Source organism: Ranitomeya imitator, chromosome 1, assembly GCF_032444005.1.
Source record: "Ranitomeya imitator isolate aRanImi1 chromosome 1, aRanImi1.pri, whole genome shotgun sequence".
NCBI lineage: Eukaryota > Metazoa > Chordata > Amphibia > Anura > Dendrobatidae > Ranitomeya > Ranitomeya imitator.
The window spans coordinates 332,585,220-332,612,969 of record NC_091282.1 but is presented as its reverse complement, the minus strand read 5'-3'; the positions used below and the strand labels follow the sequence as shown (position 1 = coordinate 332,612,969).

The 27,750-nt window shown below is 39.0% G+C and overlaps 1 protein-coding gene across 1 annotated transcript in view; it reads left to right on the top strand.

Moving 5' to 3' along the window:
• SGSM1 (small G protein signaling modulator 1) overlaps positions 1-27,750 on the top strand; it is a 446,836-nt gene that overhangs the window by 146,777 nt on the left and 272,309 nt on the right. The window contains exon 3 of the mRNA XM_069759191.1: positions 21,704-21,779. Within this exon, the coding sequence (XP_069615292.1) occupies positions 21,704-21,779 (76 nt within the window). The remainder of the gene's footprint in view (positions 1-21,703; positions 21,780-27,750) is intronic.

Here is a 27,750-nt window from a genome sequence, read left to right as displayed (position 1 = left end):
GGCGCGCCCGCGGTCCGTTCCCTGCTCTCGCAGATCGGGGATCTGCGAGAGCGGGGACGTTACCGCGACCCCAGGACGCGGCCCCATTAAAAACATTGCGTTAGCGCAACCCGCTAGCGCTAAACGGGTTGCACTAACGCAATGTGACCCTAGCCTTATTAGATTAGTTTAGATTTCTCAGGAACGCTGCCAGAGACTTGTTAATGGCTTTAGCAGCATTCATAACAGCCAAAGGTGCTCTACTAAGTACTAAAGACACTTATGAAGGTTTTGAATAATTTTGAGACTGTCGTAGTCTTTAAAAGTGATATTTTGTGTTAAATTTGGAGAAACCCCTTATTATATTAGTAGTGTTGTGCTTTATAAATTGTTCTCGTTTCAATGTTGTTTTTGTTATGTCAAAGACCATAAAATTAGTAAATTTTGCCAATAAGTCTAATTAGCAATGGGAATTGAATAATTTTGATTGCAACCAGAGGTGGATTAAAGGTACCGTCACACTGAACGATATCGCTAGCGATCTGTGACGTTGCAGCGTCCTGGCTAGCGATATCGTTCAGTTTGACAGGCAGCAGCGATCAGGATCCTGCTGTGATGTCGTTGGTCGCTGCAGAAAGTCCAGCACTTTATTTCGTCCCTGGACTCCCTGCAGACATCGCTGAATCGGCGTGTGTGACGCCGATTCAGCGATGTCTTCACTGATAACCAGGGTAAACATCGGGTTACTAAGCGCAGGGCCACTCTTAGTAACCCAATGTTTACCCTGGTTACCAGCGTAAAAGTTAAAAAAAAAAAAACACTACATACTTGCCTTCCGCTGTCTGTCCCGAGCGCTGTGCTTCTCTGCACTGGCTGTGAGCGCCGGCCAGCCGGAAAGCACAGCGGTGACGTCACCGCTGTGCTTTCCGGCCGCTGTGCTTACACAGCGCAGAGAAGCACAGCACCGGGGACAGACAGCGGAAGGTAAGTAGTGTTTTTTTTTTTTTACTTTTACGATGGTAACCAGGGTAAACATCGGGTTACTAAGCGCGGCCCTGCGCTTAGTAACCCGATGTTTACCCAGGTTACCGGCATCGTTGGTCGCTGGAGAGCTGTCTGTGTGACAGCTCTCCAGCGACCAAACAGCGACGCTGCAGCGATCGACATCGTTGTCGGTATCGCTGCAGCGTCGCTGAGTGTGAAGGTACCTTAAGGGTAGCCAGGGCCCTCGGCTGTTCAGACTGTGGGCCCTCCGGTCATGTGACACGGTCATCATATACCTGAACCAGATTATTCCAGAAAAATAGTTGCTGAGTGAAACTCCTCTTCTCACCTATCACACATATAACCGGCAGCTTTTGTTTTGGCCAAAAGATTTTTCAAGCCGCCACCATAACAAGGTAGACACTTTTGGCCGGGCCCTACTCTATTGTAACCTATTAAATATTTGTTAAAATATGCAATACAATTTAGGTATATTTTTATTTATTTTTCAATTTTTAAAATGACCAATAATATCACATACAAGGAACAAATACAGCACCATGACCAGACCACATATTACCACCAGTGACCGAATAATATCACATACAAAGAACAAATACCACCACACCATGACCAGACCACATATTACCACCACATAATGACCTAATACTGCAATACTGATTAGTAATAAAACCCCCCACAATACTATCACCACAAGTGCCATTATACACAGGAGATCTGTACATAGTATGCAGTGTCTGTGTAGAGGTTATACAGTGATCACCGGTGACATTATACACAGGAGCTCTGTATATAGTATACAGTGTATAGTGTCAGTGTATAGGTAACACTGACTCACTAGTGACGTCACTAGGTGAAGTCCTTCATCTCTCATCCAGCAAAGACTGCCATCACTTCTTCTAGCCAGGACTTGTCTCTGCAGGAAATAACCGTTATCTCGAGCTCCGCTTGCAGAACACATTGCTTACTTTTTCCCAACTTCTACATTACACCACATGAAGAAAAAGAGGCAACATAGCGTCACTCAACACAGTAACAGGCCTTCCCCCTCATTTAAAACAGTATACTCAAAAATAAAATAAATACATTACTGCAGTAATAATATCCCTAAATTAGTCCCTATGGTAATATTTCCCATCCTGGCCCCTGTGTGTCTCATTCCTGGCTTCAGCCATATGTTCTCCCATCCTGCCCTCATGAGTATCCGTTCTGGCCCATATGATCTCCCCATCCTGCCCCATCTGTCTCCATCGTATCCATCCTGCCCCATGATCCAATCCTGCCCCATAGTCCTGCACGATCTGTCTCCAATCCTGCCCCCAGTGTCTCCAATCCTTCCCCGTATCTTCATTCTGTCCCCTATGTCTCCAGCATTTCTGCCCCCAGTGTCTCCAGCATTTCTGCCCCCAGTGTGTCCAGCGTTCTGCCCCCAGTGTGTCCAGCATCTCTGCACCCATCTGTGTCCAGCATCTCTGCCCCATCTGTGTCCAGCATCTCTGCCCCATCTGTGTCCAGCATCTCTGCCCCATCTGTGTCCAGCATCTCTGCCCCATCTGTGTCCAGCATCTCTGCCCCATCTGTGTCCAGCATCTCTGCGCCATCTGTGCAGCATCTCTGCCCCATCTGTGTCCAGCATCTCTGCCCCCATCTGTGTCCAGGATCTCTGCCCCCATCTGTGTCCAGGATCTCTGCCCCCATCTGTGTCCAGCATCTCTGCCCCCATCTGTGTCCAGCATCTCTGCCACCAATGTGCCAATGTGTCCAGATTGGCTGGCGGCTATTAACTGTTGACGTGCGGGCATTAAAACTGCCGCAGCGTCGGTACGGACTCGGTGAGCAGATGAGAAGGGGCCCGATGCGGGCTCCCTCTTGCCACCGGGCCAATACGCCAGTCAGGGCAGTAATGCCCTGATGGCGGTGGTCAATCTTAGCGGTAACCCAGGGACCCCGCCCAGATTGACCTCATTATAATCTGCCCCTGATTACAACTGTACAGAGAAATAAGCTACGGTATTTGATCTATATAATTGCTGATAAAATAAGTGCCTGATCCTAAGGCCTAACATCAGGTATTTTTGTGTTGTCTTCAGGGGTTACTTTATCTGATTGACTAATATAGACAGTAACTCTAAACTATGAATGTTTTACTGCTCTTATAGTAGTATAATGCAGTACACATGCTGTTTTTATCCTTTATGACATTGACCTTGAGGGGTTTAGTCATTTGCTTTCAAAATGACCAATAAGCATGTTAGTGGTAATGTCTGAAAAGTTAATGATTGTATTATAATAGTACGGTAATTTAATAAAGGTCTGTGCAATGGATACAAGATATTATATAACCTACTCTGCTGCCCATTGTGTATCCTATTAGTTATTTTTAACACTAATGAGCAAGACTAGTACTACTAATAGTTCTTTCACAAGTAATCACAAATAAATCTCGTTTGTATGAAAAACTATTACATTTCTAGAACAAAAGTGTTTTTTCTTTTTGTATATGGCATTAATCCAAGCTCAACTGAAAGCAAATTGCAGTTTGTTTGAGTGCACCTGAGAAGACACCTGTGAGTAGTGTATAATAGCCATGATCCGTCAAACTCAATCTGACAGGTGCCCCGCCCCCTATCAAAGTGTATCAAAGTGTGTAACCCCTCCCCTCCCCTTGTCTGACGGCTGGTATCCAGCTGTCCCTCCTTGTTTGATTCCCCTTTTGATATAGTTTAATATAGTTTAATTTGTTGTAGTTTTGATATTATTCCCGTATTTTGTGGAATAACACATGTTTATAATTATAGCCTAGTCGTGTATTTATTTTACACGTGGTTTATAACACCTTTCTCATTTGTTTTATAATAGATTTTATACGTATCCCCGAGTTTGATTCTGTAAGCTTTTGTTTTATTCACAGTGTATTCATATAGTGGAGAACTTAAAGCTGTTTATATGTGTCTCTACTGAACACTATGGTGAACATTAACTAAATGTTTATTTTCACAAACAGAGAATCTGCTGTGGGTATTTGCAGTGTATTCATATAGTGGAGAACTTAAAGCTGTCTATTTGTTTTTTTGTAAATGGTGAACACTAACTAAATGGTGAACATTACCTAAATTAGGTTAACTGCGGTTCAGAGGTTCATAACACCTAGGTCAATTGTTGTTGTATTTGCGTACCCAATAAATGTTTATTTTCACAAGCAGAAGAGGCAGCTTTTCTCTTTGTACATGTATTGTACCTGAATTGATATTTGCTTTCTCTTTTTTGTGTCCTGAAGATGGCATCTGAGAAGTTATTTGTTATCTACTGAGGGCATTGTAAGTTGTGTTTATTCACATTGTAGCAGATTTTCTCCTTGTGGCTGCCTTATATACACAGAAGAGATATGCACCAATGTCAATCTGAGAAGTTATTTGTTATCTACTGAGGACATTGTAAGTTGTGTTTATTCACATTGTGGCAGATTTTCTCCTTGTGGCTGCCTTATATACACAAACAGAAGAGTTACTGGACAACTTATTTCTGATATATATATATATATATATATATATATATATATATATATATATATATATATATATATATATATATATTGCACCAATGTTACAACACAAGCTATAATATAACCCAATATTACAACACAAGTAAGAAGCGGCGTGTTTTATACGAATAAAAACCAAAGACACGATATTGTAAAAATGTAAAAAAATTTATTTCTCACAATAAAACAGCATCTCAAAGAGCAATCCTACATCCTTGTATTTGCGTACCCCATAAATGTTTATTTTCACAAACAGTAGAGGCAGCTTTTTTTGTTTGTACATGTATTGTACCTGAAGGTTATCTGCGGGGCATTTGTCCAGGCATGTTTATAATTATAGCCTAGTCGTGTATTTATTTTACACGTGGTTTATAACACCTTTCTCATTTGTTTTATATTAGATTTTATACGTAGCCCGAGTTTGATTCTGCACGCTGTGTTTTATTCAGTGTATTCATATAGTGAATAGGGCTGGTGTTTCTGTATGCAATCCTACATCCTGTTATGTGAAAAGTATTCTCATATTATATCAGTATTTCTTTTTATATTTTATTAACAGTGTATCCATATAGTGAATAGGGTTGGTGTTTCTGTATGCAATCCTACATCCTGTTATGTGAAAAGTATTCTCATTTTGCATCTTATAAACTACAACCAGAGTTTTCACATGTTATTCAACATCATTAACACACCCAGCTGTTTATTTTATATCCTATTGCTAAAATGTTTCTCTAAAATCTTCTTGGCTGCACCAAAACACGTAAGAAACAAATGTACAACTTTTAGCGCTGCAGCATCCGCAGATATTATTTCGGCGTTCTTTAATTCTACATTATTTTATCACACATTAATTTCACAACTTTTATATGATATTTATAACACATTCTCATTTATAAGGGATTTATAACACAATATTGTAAAATCATTTATTGGTTCGCGGCCTTACTAATAGCCTTTGAAAATAAATTCAGCATTATTATTCTATGCTGTGACATTTTTTATTCTGCAGCAACCTGTTTAGTAAAAATTCAGCATTCTTTTTATATCTTTGGTTTATATTATATTAGCTTTTTGTCATAGGTCAGGGATTTTTTGCACTTTATTAATATGTGGTTATTAGTCATTTAGGTATCCAGCTGGCCCTCCTTGTTTGATTTCCCCTTTTGATATCGTTTATATAACATATGTTTATAATTATAGCCTAGTCGTGTATTTATTTTACACGTGGTTTATAACACCTTTCTCATTTGTTTTATATTAGATTTTATACGGGTCTCAATACTTATGTCCGTGTGATATTTCAGTTTTTCTTTTTAATAAATTCGCAAAAAATCTACATTTCTGTTTTGTTCAGGCATGATGTCGTGCAGGGTGTACATTAATGTATATATATATATATATCTCAGAATACAACTGAATAGTATTGCTAATTAGGCCATATAAATAGAAAATTATGTAGAAACCCAAAGTTTTGATAAGTATGAAAATACACCAATATTAACTATTTGTGCTATTTTAGGCGTAAATTTGTCCTATATGTATAGCAGTCAGGAGTTGGGGCGATGAAATATGTGTTACAAGCGTAGTGAATTGCAGATATATTCTACAGTGTATGTCATTTTGAGAAATGTATGGCATAACAATTACCTATTACGGCCACATTTCTATGCAGTGTATTTTAGATCCAGTGTTTCTGGCTGCAGACTGTAATGTGTAAGGTATTCTCATTATTATATATTGTATTTTATAACACACCATGCCGTTTATATAATAATCACAGTTGTGTCTCTACAGGACAACGTGGCTTACAAAGACATTTCAATAATATAAGTGTGAAACTGACAGACAAGCACAGCTGTGTCTCTACAGGACATGCTGGTCACTAGACAGCCAGAGTTTCTGTGGGGGAGATATACTAACAGAGGTTCTGTTGACCCAAAAAACCGGTGTAGAACGTACACAGAGAGCAACTTACAATATTTACTAAGGTAGCAGAAATGAGTTTACTGCAGTTATCAGAGCATTGTATTTTATTTGACAGCCACAAGTCACACAGGTCATGATGATAGTGTATCTGCAGCATGTTATTTGGAAATAAAGAATCCTTTTTTGTATTCGCCCGCATTTTATATAAAATCTGCATAAAAAAATCTTCTTGGCTACACCAAAACACGTAAGAAACAAATGTATAACTTTTAGATCTACCGCATCCGCAGATATTATTTCAGCGTTCTTTAATTCTACATTATTTTAGCACATATTAATTTCACAACTTTTATATGATATTTATAACACTCATTTTATATGAGTTTTCTAACACATTCTCACGGGGATATTATATATACCGTATATACTCGAGTATAAGCCGACCCGAGTATAAGCCGTCCCCCCTAATTTTGCCACAAAAAACTGGGAAAACTTATTGACTCGAGTATAAGCCTAGGGTGGAAATGCAGCATTTACCGGTGAATTTCAAAAATAAAAATAGATCATTATTTCCCCATAGCTGTGCCATATAGTGCTCTGCACCGTTCATATTTCCCCATAGGTGTGAACCATATAGTGCTCTGCACCGTTCATTGTGCCCCATAGATGTGCCATATACGGTGCTCTGCACCGTTCATTGTGCCCCATAGATGTGCCATATACGGTGCTCTGCACCGTTCACTGTGCCCCATAGCTGTGCCATATACGGTGCTCTGCACCGTTCACTGTGCCCCATAGCTGTGCTGTGCCATATACGGTGCTCTGCACCGTTCACTGTGCCCCATACATAGCTGTGCTGTGCCATATACGGTGCTCTGCACCGTTCACTGTGCCCTATAGCTGTGCTGTGCCATATATGGTGCTCTGCACCGTTCACTGTGCCCCATAGCTGTGCTGTGCCATATACGGTGCTCTGCACCGTTCACTGTGCCCCATAGATGTTCCACATAAATTTGTGCTGCCGCTGCTACTGCCGCAATAAAGAAAAAAAAACACATACTCACCTCCCTTGATTGCAGCTCCCGGCGTCTCGTTCCGGCGCCTCCATCTTCCCGGCGTCTCTGCTCTGACTGATCAGGCAGAGGGCGCCGCGCACACTGTATGCGTCATCGCGCCCCCTGCCTGAACAGTCAGAGAGCAGAGACGCCGGGAAGATGGAGGCGCCGGCCGGGAAGATGGATCGGCGCCCGGCGGCTGGAACGAGGACAGGTGAATATGCTATACTCACCTAGTCCTGGCGATCCTCGCGCTGTCCCCTCCTGTCTTCGGTGCCGCAGCTTCTTTCTCTATCAGCGGTCACCGGCACCGCTGATTAGAGAAATGAATAAGCGGCTCCGCCCCTATGGGAGGTGGAGCCGCTTATTCATTTCTGTAATGAGCGGTCCCACGTGACCGCTGAAGAGAGGAAGAAACTGCAGCGCCGAAGCCCGTGGGACGGCAGGGACAGCGCGAGGATCGCTGGGACTAGGTAAGTATACCTCAGCGCCCTCACCCCCTCACCCGCCGACCCCACCGCTACCGTGACTCGAGTATAAGCCGAGAGGGGCACTTTCAGCCCAAAAATTTGGGCTGAAAATCTCGGCTTATACTCGAGTATATACGGTATATATTTTGTGTTTTGCGCAATTATTTGACACTGTAATTCGCATTTTATATAAAATCTGCATAAAAAATCTTCTTGGCTGCACCAAGACATGTAAGAAACAAATGTACAACTTTTAGATCTACCGCATCCGCAGATATTATTTCAGCGTTCTTTAATTCTACATTATTTTAGCACATATTAATTTCACAACTTTTATATGATATTTATAACACTCATTTTATATGAGTTTTCTAACACATTCTCACGGGGATATTATATATATATATATTTTGTGTTTTGCGCAATTATTTGACACTGTAATTCGCATTTTATATAAAATCTGCATAAAAAATCTTCTTGGCTGCACCAAGACATGTAAGAAACAAATGTACAACTTTTAGCGCTGCAGCATCCGCAGATATTATTTCGGCGTTCTTTAATTCTACATTATTTTATCACACATTAATTTCACAACTTTTATATGATATTTATAACACATTCTCATTTATAAGGGATTTATAACACAATATTGTAAAATCATTTATTGATTCGCGGCCTTACTAATATCCTTTGAAAATAAATTCAGCATTATTATTCCATGCTGTAACATTTCTATTCTGCAGCCGCCTGTTTAGTAAAAATTCAGCATTCTTTTTATATCTTTGGTTTATATTATATTAGCTTTTTGATAATCCCGGGAGTGCCATCTATCTAGCCCTAGTATTTTTGTTATCTCAAAAGGGTGTGACACAGTCACATATATTATTTCAGCATTCTTTAATTCTACATTATTTTAGCACATATTAATTTCACAACTTTTATATGATATTTATAACACTCATTTTATGAGTCTTCTAACACATTCTCACGGGGATATTTTATATATATATATATATATATATATATATATATATATATATATATATATATATATATTTTGTGTTATGCACCATTATTTGACACTGTAATTCGCATTTTATATGCCGCTGCTTTTTCTTGTTTTTTGTGTAAAAATCTCTGGCAGACAGGCACAGCTGTATCTCTACAAGACATGCGGGACACACCAGAGACATTGGAAATTGGGGTTTATAATGTCGAATTCAGAAAATAACCATTTGATATTGAATGACTAATGATTTCTATAGGCCTACTTTACTATGAAATTATGCATAAAAAAATCTTCTTGGTTAACCAAAACCGTAAGAAACAAACGCATAACTTTTAGCTCGAACACATCAGCATATATTATCACAGTTTTTTGCTGAATTACAAATTATACAGTTATTTCATATTTTTGGGGCTTAATGACAGGAGAAATTATTGATAGAAACCCAGAATTTTGATACGTGTATGAAAATACACCAATATTAACTATTTGTGCTATTTTAGGCACAAATTTGGTCTATATGCATAACAGACAGGAGTTGGGGCGAAGAAATATGTGTTACATGCGTAGTGAATTGCAAATATATTCTGAAGTGTATGGCATTTTGAGAAATGTGTAGCATAAACAATTACCTATCACGGTCACTAGATGGCAGAATATCATATTAATTATACATTGGGGTTTACTTTTGGAAGCTTATAAAGGCGGTGTGTATGTGCACAGGATGACTTATTTTGTTTTTATAGTCACTAATATCCATATTAAATGACTCTTTAGCTTTATGAGTAAGAGACAACCTACAAATAGAATCCTTTTCCCTAGTAGTTTTATATTCTATGTCTGATATATTTCTACACAAAGCTACAAAACTATTTTGTAGTTTATAATGTATCACAGTAGTTTCATGTGAAGTTACATCTTAGGTTCTGTTCAGACTATTGTAATATCTGTAGCTTAAAATAGAGCCAAATAGCTACTTTCAAACACGGACATACACCATTGATTTTCGTCACAAATGGATCCAATATACACTATATCTCGTGTCACGGTTTATTTTTCCGCGTTACGGTTTAAAGTTATAATCATTTAAATAATAATTTTCTCATTAGATATGTGATTCGCGATATTTATTTGCTTAGGCTAGATCATTTTCAGTTTAACAATACATTTTATCACAAAAATGACCTTATCTGGGGCCCTAGAAACAACATAGCAGCATTAGTAAGCCCCTTTCTTTTTACATTATCAAGAATCCTTGGGCTAAGATAACGTAAGTTTATATGCATAAAGCATTTAATATAGTGCACCAAACATGATATGGTTTTTGATTTCTATGAACTGTCGCAAACAAATCATATAAGGTTAAAAATATGAATATTATTGAATATAATGTTTTACTATTGTTTACAGTATTTTAGTTACTTTTGTTCATGTACTACTGGTTTATCGTGTCAATGCTGTCGAGGTCTAAAATGTAATCGCACTATACACTATGTGCGTTGTGTGTAATGCATGTGTTGTATGTGTGTTGTGTGTGTGTGTGTGCATGTTTGTCGTGTGTTTTGTATGTTATGTGTGTTTGTTGTGTGTGTGTGTTCTGTATGTTGTGTATGTGTGTTTGTTGTGTGTGTGTGTTCTGTATGTTGTGTATGTATGTTTGTTGTATGTGTTGTGTGTGTGTTTTGTATGTTATGTGTGTTTGTTGTGTGTGTGTGTGTTCTGTATGTTTGTTGTATGTGTTGTGTGTGTGTGTGTTTTGTATGTTATGTGTGTTTGTGGTGTGTGGGTTCTGTGTTGTGTGTGTGTGTGTGTGCGTGTTCTGTATGTTGTGTATGTATGTTTGTTGTATGTGTTGTGTGTTTTCTGTATGTTATGTGTGTTTGTTGTGTGTGTGTGTGTTTGCCTGCAGCCATCTCCTTTCTGTAATTCTCCTCTCTCTTTACAGCGCCATAAATCTATAATGGCCAATTCATTTACCCATATTTATATAGAAAAGGTAAAAATCACAACTGAGGAAGAAACCAGTAGTACATGAACAAAAGTAACTAAAATACTGTAAACAATAGTAAAACATTATATTCAATAATATTCATATTTTTAACCTTATATGATTTGTTTGCGACAGTTCATAGAAATCAAAAACCATATCATGTTTGGTGCACTATATTAAATGCTTTATGCATATAAACTTACGTTATCTTAGCCCAAGGATTCTTGATAATGTAAAAAGAAAGGGGCTTACTAATGCTGCTATGTTGTTTCTAGGGCCCCAGATAAGGTCATTTTTGTGATAAAATGTATTGTTAAACTGAAAATGATCTAGCCTAAGCAAATAAATATCGCGAATCACATATCTAATGAGAAAATTATTATTTTAATGATTATAACTTTAAACCGTAACGCGGAAAAATAAACCGTGACACGAGATATAGTGTATATTGGATCCATTTGTGACGAAAATCAATGGTGTATGTCCGTGTTTGAAAGTAGCTATTTGGCTCTATTTTAAGCTACAGATATTACAATAGTCTGAACAGAACCTAAGATGTAACTTCACATGAAACTACTGTGATACATTATAAACTACAAAATAGTTTTGTAGCTTTGTGTAGAAATATATCAGACATAGAATATAAAACTACTAGGGAAAAGGATTCTATTTGTAGGTTGTCTCTTACTCATAAAGCTAAAGAGTCATTTAATATGGATATTAGTGACTATAAAAACAAAATAAGTCATCCTGTGCACATACACACCGCCTTTATAAGCTTCCAAAAGTAAACCCCAATGTATAATTAATATGATATTCTGCCATCTAGTGACCGTGATAGGTAATTGTTTATGCTACACATTTCTCAAAATGCCATACACTTCAGAATATATTTGCAATTCACTACGCATGTAACACATATTTCTTCGCCCCAACTCCTGTCTGTTATGCATATAGACCAAATTTGTGCCTAAAATAGCACAAATAGTTAATATTGGTGTATTTTCATACACGTATCAAAATTCTGGGTTTCTATCAATAATTTCTCCTGTCATTAAGCCCCAAAAATATGAAATAACTGTATAATTTTTAATTCAGCAAAAAACTGTGATAATATATGCTGATGTGTTCGAGCTAAAAGTTATGCGTTTGTTTCTTACGGTTTTGGTTAACCAAGAAGATTTTTTTATGCATAATTTCATAGTAAAGTAGGCCTATAGAAATCATTAGTCATTCAATATCAAATGGTTATTTTCTGAATTCGACATTATAAACCCCAATTTCCAATGTCTCTGGTGTGTCCCGCATGTCTTGTAGAGATACAGCTGTGCCTGTCTGCCAGAGATTTTTACACAAAAAACAAGAAAAAGCAGCGGCATATAAAATGCGAATTACAGTGTCAAATAATGGTGCATAACACAAATATATATATATATATATATATATATATATATATATATATATATATATATATATATATATATATATATATATATAAAATATCCCCGTGAGAATGTGTTAGAAAACTCATAAAATGAGTGTTATAAATATCATATAAAAGTTGTGAAATTAATATGTGCTAAAATAATGTAGAATTAAAGAATGCTGAAATAATATATGTGACTGTGTCACACCCTTTTGAGATAACAAAAATACTAGGGCTAGATAGATGGCACTCCCGGGATTATCAAAAAGCTAATATAATATAAACCAAAGATATAAAAAGAATGCTGAATTTTTACTAAACAGGCGGCTGCAGAATAGAAATGTTACAGCATGGAATAATAATGCTGAATTTATTTTCAAAGGATATTAGTAAGGCCGCGAACCAATAAATGATTTTACAATATTGTGTTATAAATCCCTTATAAATGAGAATGTGTTATAAATATCATATAAAAGTTGTGAAATTAATGTGTGATAAAATAATGTAGAATTAAAGAACGCCGAAATAATATCTGCGGATGCTGCAGCGCTAAAAGTTGTACATTTGTTTCTTACATGTCTTGGTGCAGCCAAGAAGATTTTTTATGCAGATTTTATATAAAATGCGAATTACAGTGTCAAATAATTGCGCAAAACACAAAATATATATATATAATATCCCCGTGAGAATGTGTTAGAAAACTCATATAAAATGAGTGTTATAAATATCATATAAAAGTTGTGAAATTAATATGTGCTAAAATAATGTAGAATTAAAGAACGCTGAAATAATATCTGCGGATGCGGTAGATCTAAAAGTTGTACATTTGTTTCTTACATGTCTTGGTGCAGCCAAGAAGATTTTTTATGCAGATTTTATATAAAATGCGAATTACAGTGTCAAATAATTGCGCAAAACACAAAATATATATATATAATATCCCCGTGAGAATGTGTTAGAAAACTCATATAAAATGAGTGTTATAAATATCATATAAAAGTTGTGAAATTAATATGTGCTAAAATAATGTAGAATTAAAGAACGCTGAAATAATATCTGCGGATGCGGTAGATCTAAAAGTTATACATTTGTTTCTTACGTGTTTTGGTGTAGCCAAGAAGATTTTTTTAATGCAGATTTTATATAAAATGCGGGCGAATACAAAAAAGGATTCTTTATTTCCAAATAACATGCTGCAGATACACTATCATCATGACCTGTGTGACTTGTGGCTGTCAAATAAAATACAATGCTCTGATAACTGCAGTAAACTCATTTCCGCTACCTTAGTAAATATTGTAAGTTGCTCTCTGTGTACGTTCTACACCGGTTTTTTGGGTCAACAGAACCTCTGTTAGTATATCTCCCCCACAGAAACTCTGGCTGTCTAGTGACCAGCATGTCCTGTAGAGACACAGCTGTGCTTGTCTGTCAGTTTCACACTTATATTATTGAAATGTCTTTGTAAGCCACGTTGTCCTGTAGAGACACAACTGTGATTATTATATAAACGGCATGGTGTGTTATAAAATACAATATATAATAATGAGAATACCTTACACATTACAGTCTGCAGCCAGAAACACTGGATCTAAAATACACTGCATAGAAATGTGGCCGTAATAGGTAATTGTTATGCCATACATTTCTCAAAATGACATACACTGTAGAATATATCTGCAATTCACTACGCTTGTAACACATATTTCATCGCCCCAACTCCTGACTGCTATACATATAGGACAAATTTACGCCTAAAATAGCACAAATAGTTAATATTGGTGTATTTTCATACTTATCAAAACTTTGGGTTTCTACATAATTTTCTATTTATATGGCCTAATTAGCAATACTATTCAGTTGTATTCTGAGATATATATATATATATATACATTAATGTACACCCTGCACGACATCATGCCTGAACAAAACAGAAATGTAGATTTTTTGCGAATTTATTAAAAAGAAAAACTGAAATATCACACGGACATAAGTATTGAGACCTGTATAAAATCTAATATAAAACAAATGAGAAAGGTGTTATAAACCACGTGTAAAATAAATACACGACTAGGCTATAATTATAAACATATGTTATATAAACGATATCAAAAGGGGAAATCAAACAAGGAGGGCCAGCTGGATACCTAAATGACTAATAACCACATATTAATAAAGTGCAAAAAATCCCTGACCTATGACAAAAAGCTAATATAATATAAACCAAAGATATAAAAAGAATGCTGAATTTTTACTAAACAGGTTGCTGCAGAATAAAAAATGTCACAGCATAGAATAATAATGCTGAATTTATTTTCAAAGGCTATTAGTAAGGCCGCGAACCAATAAATGATTTTACAATATTGTGTTATAAATCCCTTATAAATGAGAATGTGTTATAAATATCATATAAAAGTTGTGAAATTAATGTGTGATAAAATAATGTAGAATTAAAGAACGCCGAAATAATATCTGCGGATGCTGCAGCGCTAAAAGTTGTACATTTGTTTCTTACGTGTTTTGGTGCAGCCAAGAAGATTTTAGAGAAACATTTTAGCAATAGGATATAAAATAAACAGCTGGGTGTGTTAATGATGTTGAATAACATGTGAAAACTCTGGTTGTAGTTTATAAGATGCAAAATGAGAATACTTTTCACATAACAGGATGTAGGATTGCATACAGAAACACCAGCCCTATTCACTATATGGATACACTGTGAATAAAATATAAAAAGAAATACTGATATAATATGAGAATACTTTTCACATAACAGGATGTAGGATTGCATACAGAAACACCAGCCCTATTCACTATATGAATACACTGAATAAAACACAGCGTGCAGAATCAAACTCGAGCTACGTATAAAATCTAATATAAAACAAATGAGAAAGGTGTTATAAACCACGTGTAAAATAAATACACGACTAGGCTATAATTATAAACATGCCTGGACAAATGCCCCGCAGATAACCTTCAGGTACAATACATGTACAAACAAAAAAAGCTGCCTCTACTGTTTGTGAAAATAAACATTTATGGGGTACGCAAATACAAGGATGTAGGATTGCTCTTTGAGATGCTGTTTTATTGTGAGAAATAAATTTTTTTACATTTTTACAATATCGTGTCTTTGGTTTTTATTCGTATAAAACACGCCGCTTCTTACTTGTGTTGTAATATTGGGTTATATTATAGCTTGTGTTGTAACATTGGTGCATATTATATATATATATATATATATATATATATATATATATATATATATCAGAAATAAGTTGTCCAGTAACTCTTCTGTTTGTGTATATAAGGCAGCCACAAGGAGAAAATCTGCGACAATGTGAATAAACACAACTTACAATGTCCTCAGTAGATAACAAATAACTTCTCAGATTGACATTGGTGCATATCTCTTCTGTGTATATAAGGCAGCCACAAGGAGAAAATCTGCTACAATGTGAATAAACACAACTTACAATGCCCTCAGTAGATAACAAATAACTTCTCAGATGCCATCTTCAGGACACAAAAAAGAGAAAGCAAATATCAATTCAGGTACAATACATGTACAAAGAGAAAAGCTGCCTCTTCTGCTTGTGAAAATAAACATTTATTGGGTACGCAAATACAACAACAATTGACCTAGGTGTTATGAACCTCTGAACCGCAGTTAACCTAATTTAGGTAATGTTCACCATTTAGTTAGTGTTCACCATTTACAAAAAACAAATAGACAGCTTTAAGTTCTCCACTATATGAATACACTGCAAATACCCACAGCAGATTCTCTGTTTGTGAAAATAAACATTTAGTTAATGTTCACCATAGTGTTCAGTAGAGACACATATAAACAGCTTTAAGTTCTCCACTATATGAATACACTGTGAATAAAACAAAAGCTTACAGAATCAAACTCGGGGCTACGTATAAAATCTATTATAAAACAAATGAGAAAGGTGTTATAAACCACGTGTAAAATAAATACACGACTAGGCTATAATTATAAACATGTGTTATTCCACAAAATACGGGAATAATATCAAAACTACAACAAATTAAACTATATTAAACTATATCAAAAGGGGGAATCAAACAAGGAGGGACAGCTGGATACCAGCCGTCAGACAAGGGGAGGGGAGGGGTTACACACTTTGATACACTTTGATAGGGGGCGGGGCACCTGTCAGATTGAGTTTGACGGATCATGGCTATTATACACTACTCCTGTGCTATAGACCTATTCTGGATAATTTTGTTTATACCGTGTAAAGCTTTGATGTGTATAAATAACTGTTACATGAAACAGACCTAGAAACAGAACATTGACGTCATAATCAGGTCACAAGGTCCAGCCAGGTCTTTTTCTACAATTTTTTTTTCATATCATTTCTCTGATAAGTATTACAAAACTTCATATTCTCCCAAATACATATTTTTTTTTGTAATTCACTCAATGCAATTTAGAAAATTGGCAGGCAGTTGTGGTTGCCATTTCGCTGAACCATAGATGGGTGGCAAAAGGTTAAAAAAATTAATACTAATATTACTCTTTTCATTGTACATGTGCCTCATGGCCTGCTGTTAGGGTCTCTTCTTCTATCACGTATATTCTTTCCAGCCTGCTTCGCTCTACACTGGGACTCCTGGCACTGAGTAGACCTCTGATATAATTGCATCATGAGTTTACAACTGGCGTCCCCCAAGGTTGAGTCATCATTTTTGTGATTCTCCAAAATCAAGGAAAAAGTATACAGTTTTACAGTACCGTAATTTTGGAACAATTTGTGCAAAATAAAATGCAGTGCAATCACATCATGTGAACCTTTAAATGAATAACGGCGATCAAGTGAAAAAAAAAGAAGTGATTTCTCTCTCCTCTGACGTGATATAAGTAAGAGGAGAGAGAAATTCCAAGTGCTGTCCTTCATTGGAGGCCAGCAGTGTTTAATTAAACTGATAGGACTTGATTTGGAAAGGCACACACCTGTCTATAGACCTCACAGTGCATGTCAGACCAAATGAGAATCATGAGGTCAAAGGAACTGACCAAGGAGCTCAGAGACAGAATTTTTGCAAGGCACACATCTGGCCAAGGCTACAACAGCATTTCTGCAGTATGCACGGTTCCTAAGAGCACAGTGGCCTCCATAATCCTTAAATGGAAGAAGTTTGTGACCACCAGAAGTTTTCCTAGACCTGGCCTTCCAGCCAAACTGAGCGATCGTGGGAGAAAAGCCTTGGTGAGAGAGGTAAATAAGAACCCCCAGATCACTGTGGCTGAGCTCTAGAGTTGCAGTAGGCAGATGGGAGAAAGTTCCACAAAGTCAACTATCACTGCAGCCCTCGACCAGTCAGGCCTTTATGGCAGAGTGGCCTGACGGAAGCCTCTCCTCAGTGCAAGACATATGAAAGCCCGCATAGAGTTTTCTAAAAAACACATGAAGGACTCCCAGACTATGAGAAATAAGATTCTCTGGTCTGATGAGATGAAGATAGACCTTTTTGGTGATAATTCTAAGCAGTATGGAAAAAACCAGGCACTGCTCATCACCTGTCCAATGCAATCCCAACAGTGAAACGTGGTGGTGGCAGCATGATGCTATGGGGCTTGTTTTTCAGCTGCAGGGATAGGACGACTGGTTGTCATTGAAGGAAACATGAATGCGGCCAAGTGGAGAGATATCCTGGATGAAAACCTCTTCCAGAGTGCTCGGGACCTCAGCCTTGGCCAAAGGTTCACCTTACAACAAGACAACGACCCCAAGCACATAGCGAAACAAAGGAGTGGCATTAGAGCAACTCTGTGACCATTCTTAACTAACCCAGAAAGAGCCCTGACCTAAACCCAATTGATACAGGAAAGAAATATATCTTGGTACCGTGTTAGCCAGTAGATAGAAAAATGTTTAGAATTGAGAGTCCTCTGTGGTTGATACCTTTTAATGGCTAACTGAAAAGATGGTAACAAATTGCAAACTTTCGAGACTACACAGGTCTTTTCATCAGGCAAAGACTAAAAGAAATTCTGAAGAATCACAAATTTATGCACAACATAGCATGGAAAAAAAAGGGAAAAACCATGGATAAGACAGGTGACCTGAAGAAGAATTACCATGAGTTATACACAGTTATGTCCATAAATATTGGGCCAGTTCTTAGATAAGGATTGTTTTATTGGGGTCTGGTTCTGTTGTGATGACCCCTCATAGTCTGAGGGGCAAGTTCCTTAGTTGATGTAAAAAGACATAAATCTGTGCGACACATTCATTCCTGCAGTGAGATTGTCAAAGGTCGTCATCAGTTTATATTCCCAGACTCTTCTGTCTCTCTGAGATTTGAAGCTACCTTTTAACACAAGTAATTTCATGTCCATAATGTTATGATTTGGGAGACAAAAATGTATTGCCACAGGTAGATCCATTCTTTTTTCTCTTATTGTGTGGCGGTGAGAATTCTTGTTCTAAGCTTTTTCCCTGTCTCCCCCACATACAGACCCCCAGTTGGACATTTAGTACAAATAATTAGGTACACCACATTAGAAGTGACGCAGCTGAAAGTACCTGGTATCTTGTAGTCCTGATGTGAATTGGGGATCTTTATCTTGTCCGTGGTCATTATAAATGGACAGGTTTTAAATTTTTTCTGGTTGCAAGGAAAGGTACCTGCAGCTGTTGGAGAGGGCAGGGAGCTCTTGACAATGATGCTTCTTAGATTTGGGGGCTGCCTAAAACACAGTAGTGGGGGGTCTGGAAAAATGGATTGTAAGCGGGCATATTTTTGCAGTAAAGGTTGTAATTTCCGTGCAGCTCTCCTTAGCACCTCCAGATTTGGATTGTAGGCAACTACTAGAAGTACCCGGTTATTTTCTTCTTTAGCTTTGTAATGTAGCAGGTGATTCCTTAATATTCTGGCGGCTCTTGTAATCTGGTTTTCAATTGTTCTTGGATGGTAGCTAGCCCTGATTCAAAAAGGTCTTTCTGAGGCAACCAAGGTGTTCATCCCTATCCATTGGGTTGGAACATAAACGATTGCATCTGATGGCTTGGCTGTAGACAATAGAGTTTTTTTATGTGTTTTGGATGGAAACTGTCCAATTTAAGGTATGTTGGATGGTCGATTGGCTTCTGATACAGGTATGTCTCTATTTTATTGTTCTGCAGCTTAATGATGGTGTCCAAAAAGTTAATTTCAGTGCAGGAGTAGTTGAGTGTTAAGTTGATGGTAGGATGAAATTGATTAAACTGTTCATGGAACACCAGACAATACAAAGGTGACAGCAACCCCACAAATATTAACCCCACTTGCCACCGCTACAGGGCAAGTGGGAAGAGCCTGGCAAAGCACCAGAATAGTCGCATCTAATAGATACTCCTTTACTGGGCAGCACGGTGGCTCAGTGGTTAGCACTGCAGCCTTGCAGCACTGGAGTCCTGGGTTCTAATCCCACCTTTGACAACATCTGTATGTTTGTATGTTCTCCCCGTGTTTGTGTGGGCTTCCTCCGGGCACTCCGGTTTCCTCTCACATTCCAAAGACATACTGATGGGGAATTTAGATTGTGAGCCCCATCGGGGACAGTGATGATAATGTGTCTTTGTGTTTTAAAAACCCCTTAGTGATGGAGCCAAATTTTTGAAATCTGACCAGTGTCACTTTGTGGTAATAACTCTGGAACGCTTCAACAAATCCCAGTGATTTTTAGATTGTTTTTTCGTGACACATTATACTTCATGATAATGGTAAATTTAGGTCAATATATTTTGTGTTTATTTATTAAAAAATATCAGAAATTTGAGAAAAATGTTTAAAAATTAGCAATTTTCAGACTTTAAATGATTATCCCTTTATTCCAGATAGTCATACCACGACAAAACATTAATAAATAACATTTCCCACATGTCTGCTTTATATCCGTATCATTTGTAAAATGTTATTTTGTTTTGCTAGCATTTTAGGAAGTTTAAAAATGTAGCAGTAATTTTTTATTTTTTCAAGGAAATTTACAAAATTTATTTTTTTAGGGACTTATCCATGTTTGAAGTGTCTTTAGGGGTCCTATATATTGGGAAACCCCCAAAAGTTATACCATTTTAAAAATGGCACCCCCTGACATATTGAACACTGCAGTCAGGTAGTTTATTAACCCTTCAGGTGCTTTTCAGGAATTAATGTAAAGTGGCACAGCAGAAATGAAAATGTGTATTTTTACCACCTAAATGCTTCTAGCTTCTGAACCGATTACTATAGCCGTCAGACTCTAAAGCCGCTATTTGGTCGTGAATTGCCATTGCAAACATCAGGACCACACAATCATGATCTGAGGGCACCAATTGGGATAAAGAGGAAGCCTCCACACTCTCTTAACCATTTATATGATGTAGTCACTATTGACAGCAGCATCTAAGGGGTTAAACATATGGATGGAGCAAACACTGATCGTGGCTGATGCAGCAAGTTGTCAGCTATAGTGTACAGCCGACAGATGATGGATTGTCACCTGTATGAGGAGGCTATTCTCTTACATCTCAGGTCAGTTAAAAGACGTATTGGCGGTCATTAAGGGGTTAAATGTGTAGAGGGCAATATAGCGTACATCTTTGGGAGTTTATCCTCAGTGAGAACAAAGCCCATATGATAAGGGATAAACTTCTGATTTCTGGCACTCTGGCCATTGGGAACCCCAGCTCTCCGTTGAAATCCTGTCTTCGATGGAGTACCGGTTAGTGCAATTAATCTCCACTTCGTTCATTTTGTATGTGACTTACCAAAAAAGTAGAGTGCTGTGCTCGGCAATCCCATAGACACTTCGCCCCTCCGCTCAATTCAGGACGAGTTTCCATAGCTCCCATCTCGAGATCGCTGGGGGTTTTAGTGATCATATCCTCAGCAACATATACCCCATCCTATGAATAGTGGATTACTTTTTTGGGAGGGGAGCATGAAAGGGTGGATGGGGATAAACCCTCTAATTGCAAGGAAAAATTGCCAACACGAGAGAAGAGTGAGGTGCATGTGGTACATCGGGTCTATCTGCAGCCTTGTATTTGAAAAATGCCTTGGTTATAACCTAGAGAAAAGATTACCTCAGTCTAGCAATCTGTACCAGTGCGAGCCCATGTGTTGAATGTTTAGAAATCGGATGAAAATATATAGTTACGACATGCTTCAGAATATTTATTAGGAAGTATTGTGATTCTAAAATATTGACTGCTATTTGTCACCATTGCTGCACACATGCTTTGTCCAACAATACCAAAATATTTTCCAATCTATTTTCAACTTTTTTTTCTTGTCATTTTTAGGTTAAACAAATTATGGAAGAAGCCGTTACAAGGAAATTTGTGCATGAAGACAGCAGTCACATCATCTCTTTCTGTGGTAAGGTGTCAACTGTCAAGTCCTGTGCTGCATGAAACCTCTTGAGATGCTCCAAACACTAATTATGAAGATTTGTAATTCAGCTATTGACCTGTGAAACCCCCTTGCTCACATTTCAGGTCTGTGGTGCGTTTTTTTAATGCGATTGTGATAAATACACAACTTATGTTTTTTTTGAATTTTAGAAAATCTCTACAGTGATGTTTTTTTTTTTTGCGACTGAGGAAATTATATACTTGTACGCAGCCTAAAACCTCATTCAGACTTCAGTAGTTTTTTTTCGTATGATAAAAAAAAGCTTTGATTTTCATCTATGTTTCGGATCCAGTTTTCAGCAGTGTCAGGTCTGCGTGTTAGTTTTTACTATCGCTGAATTTTCTATTCTGAAAAAAAGTGCTGTTAGTAAATCTCATGGACGCATAGACTTGTATGGGTAATTTTAATTTCAGACCCGTGTCAAAAATGGGCATGTCTCCGTGTTTTGGGGGATTTTTTGTGGACACGGGTTCACAAAACAACACAAATAAGCTAAGAGATCTATAGGTTATAATTAGTGATGGGCGAACCCCTGGATCTTTGGGTCATGCTAGAAAAGTAAAAAGAAATCTAGACCTCATTCCCTTCAATGGGGGGTCCGAACATCCTGTCTTTTCCACGCTGTCATGTGCATGACAGCACGGCAAACACTGCCTCTGATTGGCAGTAAAATTATTACCGCCGGTCAGAGAGCCTCGGCTTCCACACTGTCAAATGACAGCATGAGCCCACATCTGTGACCAGAGTTAAAAAGTTTACCTCTGGTCACTGCCTTCGGCTGATGAAACTACTGCTCCCATTAGCCTACACCTTCTGCCAATAGCAGCAAGAGCAGGCGGCGGCTGATGGGAGTATTCATCAGTAAAGTTCGGGGTGCCGAACCCAAACAATAAAATGGATTTCGTGGTGAAGCCCGTGTTCGGGGTCCATGCCCGAAAATAAGATGTTCGGGTACGGACCCCTGACCTTACTGTTAGGGTTTTCCCGCCTCTCGTTATAACGGGTGCATGTTTTATTCTTGAAAAATACAAAACCAATAACTGAAAAATGGATGTTTGAATGAGGTCTAAGAGTGTGGGATTTTTTAAAAGTCATTAAAGAACAAAAGAACAAACAGCGTTTCTCATTTCTCATTCATACTGTCTGGCAAAGTTAACCTTGCCCCTTAACATACCATGGGTCTAACATCTTAGCCAAAAGCATAAGACACCAATGTCAGGCACCAAATATCATATAATAATAATAATCTTTATTTTTATATAGCGCTAACCTATTCCGCAGCGCTTTACAGTTTGCACACATTATCATCACTGTCCCCGATCACAATCTAAATTCCCTATCAGTATGTCGTTTTTTTTTTTTTTTTTGTGGGAGGAAACCAGAGTACCCGGAGGTAACCCACGCAGACACGGAGAGAACATACAAACTCTTTGCAGATGTTGTCCTTGGGGTTTGAACCCAGGACTCCAGCGCTGCAAGGCTGCTGAGCTATCCACTGCGCCACCATGAGAGAATATTCCACATCACCTGGGGACTAATGTGAGTCAAAGGAGAATAAAAATAAGGCATTCGTACCTTATCAAAATTTTGAGGACAGTGTCTATTTTTGCATATCACCCACACATAGGAAGCTGCAGTATTTACTATATTTGCCATATTGACACAGTATGAATTTCACTGGGGTCTACTACTCATCCATCTCATGGTGATAGCATTGCTAGACAAAAACAATGTTTCCCGAAGGCTGCTTTCACACATCAGGTTTTTGCCATCAGTCTAAATCTGGCAGCGCCGTAGCGACGGATCTGGCATAAATTGTGAAAAACTGATGCGACTGATCCGGTTTTTCGCCGGATCCGATTCGCAGGTCCGGCAAAAAAATGGATCCGCCGCATTGATTTTTCATCCGTTTCGTCTTTTTTTTTTTAATCTGTTTTGCGACGGAAGCAGTTTTTAATAACGCCCAGGGGAGGCTCCCAAACGTGATTGGCTACTGAAAACCTATATATACAAATGAGCCCACCGAGGCTCCCCAGACTTAGACGTAGATCCCAAAAAGGGAAAAAAAATAAAAAGCAGCGGACTATCTGTATTCCTCCCCCCTCACCTCCCAATGTGTATGTAATGTCAGGTTTGTCTCACCCTTCCAGTGTGTCTCAGCCCTCTCATGTGTCAAGCCCCCATCCCCGAACTCCCAGACCCCACTACTTTAATTGCCCCTTCTCCTGCCACCCCTGCGTCGTCCACACTTAGCCAGGCCTCACAACTACACACCCCACGGTTCCATCACTCTACCCCAAGCAGGCATAGTTAACCCCTTCCCGACCTTTGACGCACAGTATGCGTCATGAAAACCTGTGCCAATCCGACCTGTGACGCAGCATATGCGTCATGGCCGGATTGGGCTCCTGCAGGCCGGGTGAAAGGGTTAACTGTAATTTCACCCGGCCTGCAGGGAGAGGAGGAGTTGTACTTTAGCCTAGGGGGGGTGGCTTCACCCCCCCGTGGCTACGATCGCTTTGATTGGCTGTTGAAAGTGAAACTGCCAATCAGAGCGATTTGTAATATTTCACCTAAAGAACTGGTGAAATATTACAATCCAGCCATGGCCGATGCTGCAATATCATCGGCCATGGCTGGAAACACTGATGTGCCCCCCCCCCACCCCACCGATCGCCCCCCCCCAGCCCTCCGATCTGTGGTCCGCTCCCCTCCGTCCTGTGCTCCGCTCCCCCGTCCTCCTGTCCGCTCCCCCGTGCTCCAATCCCACCCCCGTGCTCCAATCCCACCCCCCTGCAGTCCGATCCACCCCCCCGCACTCCGATCCACCCCCCGCACTGCGATCCACCCCCCCGCACTGCAAACCACCCCCCGCACTGCGATCCACCCCCCCCATGATCCCCCCCCACCCCATCATACTTACCGAGCCTCCCGGGGTCCGTCCGTCTTCTTTCCTGGGCGCCGCCATCTTCCAAAATGGCGGGCGCATGCGCAGTGCGCCCGCCGAATCTGCCGGCCGGCAGATTCGTTTCAAGTGCATTTTAATCACTGTGATAAAACCTCACAGTTATCAAAATAAAAAAAATACTAAATAACCCCCCCCTTCCTTGTCACCCCCATAGGTAGGGACAATAATAAAATAAAGAAATTTTTTTTTTCTTCCACTAAGGTTGGGATTAGGGTTAGGGCTAGGTCTAGGGTTAGGGTTAGGGTTTCAGTATGTTCACACGTATTCTGGTCCTCTGCAGATTTTTCCGCAGCGGATTTGATAAATCCGCAGTGCTAAACCGCTGCGGATTTACCGCGGTTTTTCTGCGCATTTCACTGCAGTTTTACAACTGCGGTTTACTATTGGAGCAGTTGTAAAACCGCTGCGGAATCCGCAGAAAGAAGTGACATGCTGCGGAATGTAAACCCCTGCGTTTCCGTGCAGTTTTTCTGCAGCATGTATACAGAGATTTTTGTTTCCCATAGGTTTACATTGAACTGTAAACTCATGGGAAACTGCTGCGGATCCGCAGCATTTTCCGCAGCGTGTGCACATACCTTTAGAATTAGGCTATGTGCACACGGTGCGGATTTGGCTGTGGATCCGCAGCAGATTGGCCGCTGCGGATTCGCAGCAGAGTTCCATCAGGTTTACAGTACCAAGTAAACCTATGGAAAACCAAATTCGCTGTGCCCATGGTGCGGAAAATACAGCGCGGAAACGCTGCGTTGTATTTTCCGCAGCATGTCAATTCTTTGTGCGGATTCTGCAGCGTTTTACACCTGTTCCTCAATAGGAATCCGCAGGTGAAATCCGCACAAAAAACACTGGAAATCTGCGGTAAATCCACAGGTAAAACGCAGTGCCTTTTACCCACGGATTTTTCAAAAATGGTGCGGAAAAATCTCACACGAATCCGCAACGTGGGCACATAGCCTTAGGGTTAGGGTTGGAATTAAGGTTGTGGTTAGGGTTGTGATTAGGGTTATGGCTACAGTTGGGATTAGGGTTAGGGGTGTGTTGGGGTTAGTGTTGGAGGTAGAATTGCGGTTTCCACTGTTTAGGCACATCAGGGTTCTCCAAACGCAACATGGCGCCACCATTGATTCCAGCCAATCTTGTATTCAAAAAGTCAAATGGTGCTCCCTCACTTCCGAGCCCCGACGTGTGCCCAAACAGTGGTTTACCCCCACATATGGGGTACCAGCATACTCAGGATAAACTGCGCAACAATTATTGGGGTCCAATTTCTCCTGTTACCCTTGTGAAAATAAAAAATTGCTTGCTAAAACATCATTTTTGAGGAAAGAAAAATGATTTTTTATTTTCACGGCTCTGCGTTGTAAACGTTTGTGAAGCACTTGGGGGTTCAAAGTGCTCACCACATATCTAGATAAGTTCCTTGGGGGGTCTAGTTTCCACAATGGGGTCACTTGTGGGGGGTTTCTACTGTTTAGGCACACCAGGGGCTCTGCAAACGCAACGTGACGCCCGCAGACCATTCCATCAAAGTCTGCATTTCAAAAGTCACTACTTCCCTTCTGAGCCCCGACGTGTGCCCAAACAGTGGTTTACCCCCACACATGGGGTATCAGCGTACTCAGAAGAAACTGGACAACAACTATTGGGGTCAAATTTCTCCTGTTACCCTTGGGAAAATTAAAAAATTATTTTTGAGGAAAGAAAACGTATTTATTATTTTCACTGCTCTGCGTTATAAACTTCTGTGAAGCACTTGGGGGTTCAATGTGCTCACCACACATCTAGATTAGTTCCTTTGGGGGTCTAGTTTCCAAAATGGGGTAATTTGTGGGGGATCTGCAATGTTTAGGCACACAGGGGCTCTCCAAACGTGACATGGTGTCCGCTAATGATTGGAGCTAATTTTCCATTTAAAAAGCCAAATGGCTTGCCTTCCCTTCCGAGCCCTGCCGTGCGCCAAAACAGTGGTTTACCGCCACATATGGGGTATCAGCGTACTCAGGACAAACTGGACAACAACATTTGGGGTCCAATTTCTCCTATTACCCTTGGCAAAATAGGAAATTCCAGGCTAAAAAATAATTTTTGAGGAAAGAAAAATTATTTTTTATTTTCATGGCTCTGCGTTATAAACTTCTGTGAAGCATCTGGGGGTTTAAAGTGCTCATTATGCATCTAGATAAGTTCCTTGGGGGGTCTAGTTTCCAAAATGGGGTCACTTGTGGGGGAGCTCCAATGTTTAGGCACACAGGGGCTCTCCAAACGCGACATGGTGTCCGCTAACAATTGGAGCTAATTTTCCATTCAAAAAGTCAAATGGCGCTCCTTCCCTTCCGAGCCTTGCCATGTGCCCAAACAGTGGTTTACCCCCACATATGAGGTATCAGCGTACTCAGGACAAATTGGACAACAACTTTCGTGGTTCAGTTTCTCCTTTTACCATTGGGAAAATAAAAAAATTGTTGCTAAAAGATCATTTTTGTGACTAAAAAGTTCATTTTTTCCTTCCATGTTGCTTCTGCTGCTGTGAAGCACATGAAGGGTTAATAAACTTCTTGTAGGTGGTTTTGTGCACCTTGAGGGGTGCAGTTTTTAGAATGGTGTCACTTTTGGGTATTTTCAGCCATATAGACCCCTCAAACTGACTTCAAATGTGAGGTGGTCCCTAAAAAAAATGGTTTTGTAAATTTCGTTGTAAAAATGAAAAATCGCTGGTCAAATTTTAACCCTTATAACTTCCTAGCAAAAAAAAATGTTGTTTCCAAAATTGTGCTGATGTAAAGTAGACATGTGGGAAATGTTATTTATTAACTATTTTGTGTCACATAACTCTCTGGTTTAACAGAATAAAAATTCAAAATGTGAAAATTGTGAACTTTTAAAAATCTTCGCCAAATTTTCATTTTTATCACAAATAAACGCAGAATTTATTGACCTAAATTTACCACTAACATGAAGCCCAAT